Source organism: Mesitornis unicolor, unplaced genomic scaffold, assembly GCF_000695765.1.
Source record: "Mesitornis unicolor isolate BGI_N332 unplaced genomic scaffold, ASM69576v1 scaffold20707, whole genome shotgun sequence".
NCBI lineage: Eukaryota > Metazoa > Chordata > Aves > Mesitornithiformes > Mesitornithidae > Mesitornis > Mesitornis unicolor.
This window is the reverse complement of record NW_010198644.1, coordinates 1-12223: the sequence shown is the minus strand read 5'-3', so window position 1 is coordinate 12223 and position 12223 is coordinate 1. Positions and strand designations below refer to the sequence as shown.

The window sequence follows — 12223 nt, the reverse complement described above, 5'->3', positions numbered from 1 at the left end:
GCAGAAGTGTAGGGCTTTTTAAATAAGCATTCAGCGCCCTGTACAAACTGGAATCCCATGGGACTGTCAAAGGAGTTAGCAGCTGCATCTGTCCTCTCACGCTATTCCTGGAGCACCAATATTGCTACGTTTGCTTCTTTTCTATATCCAGCAACTGAAAGTCATTTTGGATGAGCATCACTGCTGTACAGGAGGAAAGAAATGCCATTTCACATGGGCAGCTAATGGTTTGGTTTGATTTGGTTTGGCTTTTCCTAACAGCAACATCAGAACTCTTCTTCTGCATTTAGAATATGTGAACTCTTAAATTTCATGAGTTTTTCAATAGCAGCAGATACCGAGATCTCTCCATGAACTTTGTTGTCTCTTGTCCGCACGTTGACAGCATTATTTGCTTTCTCCTTTTCCCCAACCACTGCAAGACATATCACAAACAATTTTAAATTACCACCTACATTACAAAATGAGGATCTAGTCAAACTCTAGATCAACATGAAAACTTAAATGATATTCAGAAACTTAAGATGCTGCATTTACCTAAGATAAAGTTATACTGGGCCAGCTGTGCATTTCTGATTTTCTTGTTTAATGTGCAACTTTGATCTAGATCCACATCTGACATAAATCCGGCTTCAAAAAATTGACTGCTAACCTAAAGAAAAAACAAAACACAACCAAAAAACTCTCACTTAACATCACAGTATATATTCTATAACATAAAGGTGCACATGCTGTAATCCTTCATCTCTTCTGATAATTAATTCGTTTTGCTTTTGGAAATTCTTTTAAGGAAGTCAGTGAAGTTATTTGAAGAAAACTGCACACACACTTAAAGGGTTAGCAGGACTCCAGTTGGAAGACAATACAAGGTAACATCCATATTAAACATTTGCTAATCTCCCCAGACAGCTCCACTGCTGAGTATCAAAAATGTTTCCTCAGTCTGAGAGAGGAGACAGAGAAGAAACAAAACCACTTACATTGCTTGCATTAAAAGAAAAGCAGCAGAGGGGGGTAAAAACAACCATGGTCAAATGTAAGGTAGTCAAGAGCATACATGCTGGGAAATGGAAGCAGCCAGCTTTGCCCCTACTTTAAGCAGGTAATTCTGTAATTAAACATTAGTTAGTACATAAAGTCTGTAATCCAGAATGCTTTTTCCTTTAATAATTATTAAAGTATGTACATAGTAACAGAACCCCAAACACTTAAGAGTTACAGATCCCTTTCTCAGGCTTATACAAGTTCTAGACTAAGTGGAAATATTTACACACACCCACACACACACACCCAAATATGTCCCAAAATTATGAAACCGTTCATTCTTTGTTCCAGGACAAGTACTTAAGGAACTATTAAAATTCCTTGCTACTATAAAAAGGCAGGCCCTACTCTCACCTGCTGGGCATACTCCTCAGAAGTAGGTCCCACAGGCACAACCATGACCTGCCGTGGAGACAGCCAGAACGGCCTGGCAAGCAAGCAAGGAAAAAGAAAAGTAACATGGATTTTACATTTGCCTTCATCTCCACAATCATGTTTCCCAATAATAATTCACTTACTCTATAGAAATACTTATGCTAGCTAAGGATGTTGGATAATGTCATCTTCCTCTCTTCAGGTTCACATAACATACCAAATAGGTTGATCCAGTAAAACAACGTACACACACAAAACTTGTATTTTCTGTTCACTTCCTAGCTGACTTTGCAATTTTAAAGAGCATTTTATTTTTTCATACCATTTCCACTTTTATTTATAACTTCATAGTGAAAAGTGGACAGTCAGATAGGTGGCTCAAAGAATTACCTCTTCCTTAATACTTCAAATACATTAATGAAGAAGTATCTCCAGAGCTTATTCAAGATAAAACAAGTTAAAAAAATATTTCACATATTAGGACTAACTCATGTCTGTTTAAGTAATTGCTTTACATACGTCTAACATCTTCCCAGTACAAAAGAATGATTTTTAAGAGAAAAAGAACAAGAATAATACAGCACATACACATTCAATTACAATTCTTTTATCTGCTTTATAGTATAATTTTTTTCTGCAATCTCATGAAATTTAATTTCCAATAATGAACCATTCATAAAAGGATATCACACAACTCAGGCCATAAAGTTAGACTTCTTTTCTTGTAATCTTAGCTACTAATTTTGAGAAAATTCTAGGGATGTTACTTTGCCTTATAATATAAGGGACATTAGGGAAGATCTGCATTTTCTACATTGTTAAACATTTCTTAGAACTGCATTTGTGCCACATACCATTTTCCTCCATAATTTTCTGCTAGAATAGCTATCATTCTCTCCACAGATCCCAAAATAGCTCTGTGAATAATCACTGGCCTTTTCTTATCATCGCCATCCTTACTGAAAAAGAATAAGCAAAGTTGTTTTTTTTTTTACAAAAAACCCTCTTAGCTCACACACAGATAGTCCTACCAGTATTTTATTATCCTGCTTTTCATGGGAAACCAAAAATCTAGTTACTTATACTTAAGCAAAATCTACCATTTTTCATAAAAATGTACTTTTTAAAAGTTACCTGGGCTTTTAAAAGAATACAAATTATCACAATGACGTAAAATAACGATGCCTGTAGCTAGTGGCATAAGTACAAACTCCTAAGTTTGAAAAGACACTCTACGGACTGAGCTCCCTTTCTGTGTGTTTTAACATTTTAAGTTCTTCCTCGCTCTTTATTTTCCATTATGTCTTGCTTTTATTTTGTTGCACAAGATCTTACCTGCCCTTATTGTTCATTTATTTAATTAAATTACAGTCCTCTGACTAAAAAAACTCCAACTGCTGTTTTTAACAGTACTATCACCTACCAAAGAGCTCGAATGTCTACTGCATAACATGCAGCAGGCCCAAAAAATAACAGATGCCATCATTCCCATCAAACTCTTTATAATATGCCAAAACAAACATGGCAATAAAAACAAGCCAGAAAATGTGTGTTCAAGTCAACGTAAGATTCATTCACTCAATGGACAATTATCCCTCTTCCTAGCTGGAAGCCAAAGTGAGAATTAAAGACTCTTCACATCTGGTTAATGTTCAAAGTTAACTAACTGTATGTGACTAAAAGAACGCAGTACTTACTACGAACACGCTTGCTCCTTAAGACATGTTTGAATTTGAATGCATTGTCTTCAAAGGAGACACAGCAGCTAAGCTCAAAGTGAAAACTGACTCAGAGTTTTCTTTAGCGTCATGTATGATCAGTTGTCTGCTACAATGGCAGATAATGAGTTTTTCCTGCCATCAGTAGCATTTACAATTAAAGTGAGCTATGATTACATTAAGGAATTTATCTTCAGGTTTGTGACTCAGTCCTCTATTCACCAGGGATGTTTGCTCTCCTAACCAGGCTACTGATGCACAGGCAAATCATTTAAGTGAGCAGTAGAGCATTAATACATCTCAGGTTAATGGCAATTACATATGATGAAAGTAACCACTTATATTTTTTAAATTAATTCATTTAAAAGAAGAAGATCTTTAGCTTAACCACTCACCCAACATATGTAAGATTAAATCGAATGGGTAGTTGAAAGTCAAGTTGGATAGTAGCACATTGATGGTATCTGCCAATAGCATCTTGGATTTTAATATCAATCTGTGAAGCAAAATAACACAGTTGTTAAATATAGTTTGCCTGCATTGTGTCTGTATTCTTGTCCATCACAAAGCCGCATTAAAATGCTGATTCACTAACCTTAGGCCCATAAAATGCTCCATCTCCTGGATTCAAATTCCACTGCTCTCCAAAGTTATTCAAGCTGTTTTGAAGTTGCTAACCATAAAAATGAGAGACTAATTAAAAAACTTTTAGCAGGGTCTTTCATTACTTTAAGTCAAAGCTTTTGCCTTTGAAATACGACTGGAGTCAACAGGCAGCACGACTCCTATTGTTCAACATTTAGTCAGTTATGATAAATAATCTTGAAATAAGGTTAGTTCCTTGTACAAGTGTTTGAATAACTGGAAAGAAAGATTAATAAAAATGAAATCAGTACAAGATAAGGGGCTAAGGAAGAATGAGTAAGTTCTCACTTCACACAGAAACTTCACATTTAATGTGACATTTTTCAACAAGCATTTCCACTAAGGACAATATTTAGCATGTGATTTAAACAATCTCACTAGTTTCAAAATTTAACTTGAAAGGACTTAGTTAAATATCGACCCCTGCAAATGCAAATATTAAGGTGTGTGTTTGTTTTTAAATGAATTACCTTTTCTGCATGATCCCAGATCTCTAACTCTCCGAGATAATTTTCTGGTCTCGTAGAAAGATGTAGTTGAAAGGTAAAACCAAAGACAGCATACACTGACTTCAAGAAATCAAGACAGCCCTTAATTTCTTCTTCAATCTTAAACATAAACAAAATCTATGAGTTAAAATCTGCTTACATAAAAATGTATTTTGATTTACTGAATCCCTCATAATCACAGTATAAAAAAAGAGTCCATTAAATGAAAAAAATAAATTAAAAACCACCTGAAAAGTACATCTCCCAAACCCAGGTAATAGGTGAAGAGAGAACTGAGGTATTGTGGCTTCAAAGCATGACAAATACTGTTCTTATTGAACCTGAGCTTCTGGAGCCAAATTGCATGAGTCAGACTTGACAAGATCACACTGATTTATTCACATAACTCCACTAAAATCTACGACATCACTGACAAAAGCATTCAGCATTACTATGGAAAACAAAATGTGGTCAGCAGCTTTCTTCTTTGCAGGGGGAGATGTGAAACGCAAAAGACTTCTACCTTTTGCAATTCAGTTGCCTAATGCCTCTCTCTAAAGGGAAAAACTGTACAAAAGAACCCTGTTGTGTAATTCACAATCAATAATGCCCTGCAAATGACACTGTTTTCTTCTTTTGATAGAAAAAAAAAATTCTTTTTTGCATTTTTGAATGGCAAAGATAAAAATAATTAAAAAATCATGGCACTGCTATTTTAGAAAATTGTAACAGAGAATCGAAGTTCAACAGGCTGTTGACTTCAGCAGTACTGCAGAAGGTGAAGAAACCTGGAATGCCAGATGACAAAGAAGGAAGCACCCACACCCATCAAAAACCCAACTGAAAGCAGCATTAAACTACAAAGAAACACAACAGAGTTGAAATAAACACTCCGGAGATTTTTTCTCTTGTCTAATGTTGGCTTGCGCTGGGAGGGCAGAAGGAGGGATTTTGGTCTTTGTTTGGTTTTGTTGTTGGTTTTTGGTTGGGGTTTTTTTGTTTGGTTTTTTTTTCACCTGTTCCATTGTGCAAAAGATGTGAGCATCGTCTTGTTGGAAGCGCCTTACACGAGTCAAGCCACTTAAAGTCCCAGAGAGTTCATTTCGGTGAAGAACTCCAAAATCTGCAAGTCTGAGAGGCATCTCCCTCCAAGACCGTGGACGATGGGCAAACATCAAGCTAGAAGGAAATGAAAGAACCTTCCTTTTACCTTTCTTATAGAAGATTTAAGACAACACAGAAACTAAAAAAAGATCAGTGCAGACAGTAATTACATTTGTAACGAAGAAACACAGAATGTTAGGAGTTGGAAGGGACCTTGAAAGCTCCCCAAGTCCAACCCCTGCCAGAGCAGGATCACCAGAACAGGTCACACAGGAACACGCCCAGGCAGGTTCTGAATGTCTGCAGAGAAGGAGACTCCACAACCTCTCTGGGCAGCCTGGGCCACGCTCTGGCACCCTCACAGTGAAAAAGCTTTTCCTCATGTTCACATGGAACCTCCTATGCTCCAGCTTGCACCCATTGCCCCTTGTCCTGTCATTGGCTACCACTGAGAAGAGCCTGGCTCCTTCCTCCTGACACTCGCCCTTTACAAATTTATAAACGTGAATGAGCTCACCCCTCAGTCTCCTCTTCTCCAAGATAAAGAGCCCCAGCTCCCTCAGCCGCTCCTCAGAAGGGAGATGCTCCACTCCCTCCAGCATCTTTGTGGCTCTGCACTGGACTCTCTCCAGCAGTTCCTGTCCCTCTTGAACTGAGGGGCCCAGAACTGGACACAATATTCCAGATGTGGTCTCACCAGGGCAGAGTAGAGGGGAAGGAGAACCTCTCTGCCCTACAACCACCCCTTCTGATACACCCCAGGATGCCACTGGCCCTCCTGGCCACAAGGGCACATTGCTGGCTCATGGTCATCCTGCTGTCCACCAGGATCCCCAGGTCCCTTTCCGCTGTGCTGCACCCCAACAGGTCAGTCCCCAACCTATACTGGTACATGGGGTTGTTCTTTCCCAGATGCAAGTCTCTACACTTGCCTTTGTGGAATTTCATTACATTTCTCCCTGCCCAACTCTCCAGCCTGTCCAGGTTATTTATCAGTATTTATACGTTCAGGTTGTCTATATCCTAAAAGGCAGGCAAACAGAAAAAGTGCAGCACTCTGAATATATTGCTAAGGACTATCTAGAGAAAACACTGTGACAGTAACAATCAAGGTGGGTTCATCTGTCCCTTTTTTTGGTACACCACATCTGATGCCTATCTTTACCCAACATAATTTGCATTTACTAGTGGTACAGACTAATGTAGCTCACACAAATGTAGCTCACTTAGTGCAGACTTACTGAAAGATCCTCCTACAAGAACTGGAGTTGGTCAGCTTGGGACACTGCCAGGGGAGCTCTCTGGACACACTAGCTGCTTAGCAGTCTATGTAAACACACATGGTAACATGTCTTAATACTACATTTATTTCCCCTGAGCCCCATAAAGGATAAATATAGTAAAATAAGAAGTTTTTCAGTTGAGAGTACAAACCAATGTCCTGGACAGTTCATCGGTTTAAGGGCAAAAGTCTCCTTCTCAACCACAAAAGAGAACATATTTTCACTGTAGTGCTGCCAGTGACCTGAAGTTTCCCAGAGTTTACTGTTGAAGATGTTTGGAGATAGAACTTCAGTAAAATTACGCCTGTTATACTCCTCCTATAAAACAAATTAAACGTTTAAAAGGTGATAAAGCTTCTGACAAGCAAAACCCTGTCTCTTTTTACCTGTGTTCTTAAGATGGTGATTTGCTCAGACACTAAACAACTAATGCATATATACATTTTACACAGCTGGAAAAAGCGTGTTTCAGTGCTTTACTCTGCTCTATTTTCAAAAAGGTTAGATCTGTATAACAACACTGAAAATCTGGTATACATTTGCATACACAGATGTCTCTCTGAGGATCGCCGAGTGCTATGACTGGCCTATCACTTAAGATCAATAACTGGTATTAAACTTGTTAGGAGTCACATTAGTATATACTCACTCGTATGAAATCCACGAGTGTGTTATAAAGAAAGGCACCTCTGGGGAGGAAGAAGCAGCTTCCAGGACTGACATCATGAAAGAAGAAGAGCTCCTGCTCCTAGGTAAATTAAAACCAGAGCGCTGTAACACCACATGAGTCTGTGACTATGTGACAGCATGACCACCTCACGTGTTGAGACTATTCACAAAAAGGAAACATTACAGCAACAAAATGATCTCCAGAAGTCTGCAAGTTCCCAGCAATGGTAGTTAATCAAGAAAGCTGCTGCTTATCTTCTCTCAAATAACTCCTCTACAAAACTATAGCAAAGAGGACAACAACTAGGAGACTACACACCAACGTGACCATTAGGTCACAATCCTCATCTGTGTCAATCTAATGTCTCCCCATTTACACTCAATTTAAAATTAAATCTGTTCATTTAAATCTAGTAGAGGAATGTATGAACAATATTTACAACAACAGCTGAAGTGTGGCATTTGCATACATTTATTACCTTATCTATGCCCATAATAAAGAATGACCAAACCGTATTATCTATACAATTTCAATAGTTTTTCTCTTCTATGAAAAAGAGTGTTTTAAGTAGGATCTAAAAAGACCCTACATGAACTCGTTTAAGATACACTTCCCTAAACCAAGGGACTACCCCATTACTTATTCCAAACATTAGTTTAACATCCGTATGCAAGTGACAAGCTGAGTTTGTAGCATTAAAATTTTAAAAAGCACAGCTGACACCAATAAATTCATAGAACTGGCTCACATTCAAACTATCAAAAATAAATTTAAAAAATCCCAAACCAGAAGAGGATGAATTCCATTACAGAGCATAAAAGAGAAGCAGACCATGAAACAGCGTACCTTTCCAATCTTCCTATGGTCCCGGCTTCTGGCCTCTTCCTGGAATTTTTCCCATTCCTTCATCATTTTGTTATCAGGAAAAGATATTCCATATATTCTTTGCAGAGTTTCCATGTCAGATTTTCCTTCCCAATATGTAGAGGAATTCTGATTCACAAAACCCATACTTTAAAATAATACTATATAATCTCAGAGAAAGGAGGAATTAACACTAATACACTAAAATGTTATGATTTTTTTGCCCTCGGGAAAATAATTACATGCAGTCATTCAGCATTTGTTTGGAATACAAAGATACTTCCAGTACCCTTTAGTCAGCATACTTATACAGACAACAAACAGAAAGTGACTGGTTAAGCTGTACTTCTATTCTACTTAGGTACCTTGTTTTAGCTCACATCATGGCATGTTTTGTTATCTCACATTACATCTTCTGAAAAAGCATAACTTGTTTACATTCACAACATAATGCAGTAGGGAAACACAAAAGACAAGACAAAACGAAACCAACTCACTCTCACAGTTAGATCCCAGCTGTTTGGACAACATAACACTGAACTCTGAGTTCCAAAAACTTCAGTTAGGAAGCCAGCAAAAGCAACTATGATGAATGTCCCAATGAGGTCAGTCTAACAAGGTTACCAAAATTAGCATCTTGTGTATTTAATAACTTAAACTACATCATAATCAGAGGCATCTGCAAACACCACCTCTGGCTTTCCTGTTAGCAATGCCATTTTTAAACAGCAGCACTTGCAGATCTGCCAGTGTTCACTCTACCTCCTGTATCTGAAAGATACCACCTTACAAGGTGAAAACACTGGTTTTTTGCCCCAATGAATATCTATCCTTGATGTTCATTTACTGCAGAACAGAATGCACACACACACTGCACACAGATGAGACAGAGAGTACGGACTCAGTACTGAGTACTGACCTCTGTACTACAAACTGCAGTGCTGGCTGGAGATACTAGCAACATACTGCCACGTTAACTTACGCATTGCACTTCTCTATTGTGCATGGTATGATTGGTTTCAGAGCTAATCTAGTCACTATCAGCTTGACTATTTTTTGCAGTGCTCCTCGTTACAGTCTAAGCATGGATGTTATTACACTATGCACTATGGATAAAAAAATGCTGTTAACTTTTCACTGATGTGCTGCTGTGACGGTCAAGAACCAGTAAACCTTGGAAGCAGATGAATGATTAAAGTCTGTGGTTCTACATGTACGATGGGAGCGGGGAAAGAAATGAAGGACTATTTTCCAGGTAAGCAAAGAAAACAACACAAAGGACCCTAGCGTAACCACTTCAGGAGAAATAAATGCATAAATAAGTCAACTGATCCATAGTTTGGTTAATTGTAATGCACAGTTAATTGAGACTTACCTTAAATATTTTAAGGGCTTTAATTTTTCCAGTGTGTCTCACATGTGGACCCCTGCAGAGGTCAATCAGCGGACCACATCTACACACCAAAAGAAAAAAAAAGTGTTTATTTCAAAACACTCCAACCTTTAGTACAGTCACTAACAGCATATAAATTAATGCTTGACATATTCAGGCACACTAATAAGTAGATATATGCAACAGCCAGCAAATTCAGTGCATCTTAAATGTAAACACGCCTTCTACCTGGAGCAGAATATACACTCAGTAAATTCTCAGCACACTTGATCCATTATCAGAAGCATCATAACACACTCAGTAATTCCTGTAGTTGCACATGTAAATTTTCATAACGTTGCCCAGGAAATGTCAAACTATGCACTTCAAACAGAAAGAATGTTTTTGCCATTTTCCAACTAACTAGTTTTATCCTTGGCAACTGAATGAACAGGATCCTCAGCCCACACTGAACTAAGAGTTGGCTTTACCCATTATCCAGCAATTCAATGTCATGGGTGGTAATTTGTTTTAATCTGTTTACTGAAACCAGAGAGAATGAGTGAAAAAAGTGGATTTGCCATCTGTCCACAAATTGAGACCTCATCTGTCCCAGCAGAGAAAGAAAATACCCGATTCTACATCAGCAGCAATATTAATTGCAAACTTAAGTTCCAATCACACAAGTATTCAGAAGTTAGAATTAAAAAACTCTTCTCCACTCAATTTAAATGAAATACACCTAACTATAGAATTATTTCATAGTAACTTTTAACTTCATTTTGTTTACCTGTATACTGTGGTAGTTGGTGTGTTCACCTTCTCATTAAGGATACGGCATTTAAACTTGTTATACTGTGTGGGGAAACATGCAGTCATAAACATCAATAAAACGGCTAATAAGACTCTAGTTTACAAGTGTGTATCAATAACGCAAGTCCATCAGTAAAAGACAACTAAGAAGTCACATGGTCACACATACGCATGCAAAAGTTCAGCATCTTTTCAGAAGAGTTATAAAACGAGAGGAAAGAGACAAAAATATCTGCATTTCCCTGAGGGTGTGTTAAGCATAGTGATCACCACATGAACACCTCAAAGGTGGAGGACGAGAGGACAAAGTCTTTTCTGACTTCTCTCTGCAAGCGAGCCAGACTGAATGCACGCCTTTTGTGTACTAATTTCTTTGTCATCTCATTACACAAAAACACCTCAAGCTCAATAAGGAATTTTATTATTGCCTGAAAACATTCTGAACACTTAAGAGGGACATGGAGACGGGAAAAGGATGCTATTCTTTTTCTTTGTTTTACTGGACAGGTAACTATTCTGATGAGTCAGTCACATGCAGTATTTTATCAAAGTTATATTTTAAAAGATCATTGTACCAGAATCATGGACAGTCCAAAGATTTACCTTAAACATGTCTAACAGGATCTCCTTTCTGACTTCCAGCCGTTCAAAAGCCTGCTTTTCTTTTATAATATTTTTACAGCGGTTCTCTAGTAGTGGAAATTCAGTACTAGATACACCTCTAAACAAAAAGACACATGCAAAACAAATATCAATTATCCTGATACTCCTGTTTTTTAAGTGACCACTTTATAGTGGTCTAATTTAAAAAAAAACAGGGATTTGTTAAAGTATTTTCTTACTTTCTTACAACCAGCTGTATTTTCAGACACTGAACTTAGAAACACAAATGGTATCACTCTGAACAAACCCACTGCAGTCACTCCTACAACAGTCTATGATATGTTTAAATGTCTGGAAGATCTGTAGCTCAACCTATATATGATTCTTATTTTTAAGGAGGGGGAAAAAAAAAGGCTCAACCTAGCTGAAAGAGCTACTTTATCAGCCAATGCAGATTCAGTCTTTTCCCTGACTACAGAAAGATAAGGAAAAAAACAGAACTGTAAGCTGTGCACAAGGATTAGAGAAGCAGTAAACACCTATATGACTTACGTGCATACATGGCATTTCTACGAGTGATTATAGCACTTTCAAACCAAAGTCCCATATTTCTTCAAGGAAATTGTCTCCTCTATCTCTCAGGAACTTCAGAAAGCTTTACTTAAACACAACATTTTTTCACAGAACATTCAACAGCTACAGGTCTTAACAGAGCAGGTGTCCAAACACACTCAATTTATATGTATACACAGACCTATACTATAAAGAAGACTAATCTGTCAGTTTTTTTTCATGTGAGATACATGATTTTACTTTTAATACGCAGAAACGTAACTAAGCAAAAATAATTCTAGTACTGAGCTTCAATACAGAGTATTAAAGTTTTTCAACACTGAAATTTTACCTGTCTTCAATGTACATGTCATAATAAAATCCATTCTCAATTGGTGGTCCATAGCATAAGCAGCCTCCAAAATAACCTTCCATGGCCTCTCCAAGAATATGAGCACTTGAATGCCAATAAACCTGCAAATAAAGTCAGGTGAGCAAGTTGTGCTGTCATTGACATCGTGGAATAAAAAAGAAAAAACAAATCAAAGGTGTATCTGCAGAAGGGAAGTACACTGGAATCAATGTTGCTTAAATTCTGTGTGAAGTATAACAATTTTATGTTCTCGTTTTGAATTATGCTAAATGATTAATATAATCACATAATCATCAAGGTTGGAAGAGACCTCTAAGAT

General features: G+C 37.6%; 1 protein-coding gene across 1 annotated transcript; it reads right to left on the bottom strand.

Moving 5' to 3' along the window:
- Positions 1-266: 266 nt before the first annotated feature.
- LOC104533219 (probable threonine--tRNA ligase 2, cytoplasmic) lies at positions 267-12005 on the bottom strand (the record flags this gene model as incomplete). Its single annotated transcript, XM_010189211.1, has 15 exons — positions 267-415; positions 538-652; positions 1399-1471; positions 2274-2378; positions 3533-3633; positions 3733-3810; positions 4253-4390; positions 5287-5449; positions 6809-6975; positions 7307-7405; positions 8174-8320; positions 9567-9645; positions 10354-10418; positions 10980-11097; positions 11884-12005. Coding segments are annotated over 15 exons (1719 nt in total), but the record flags the coding sequence as incomplete, so codon positions are not given.
- Between the last annotated feature and the right edge of the window lie 218 nt (positions 12006-12223).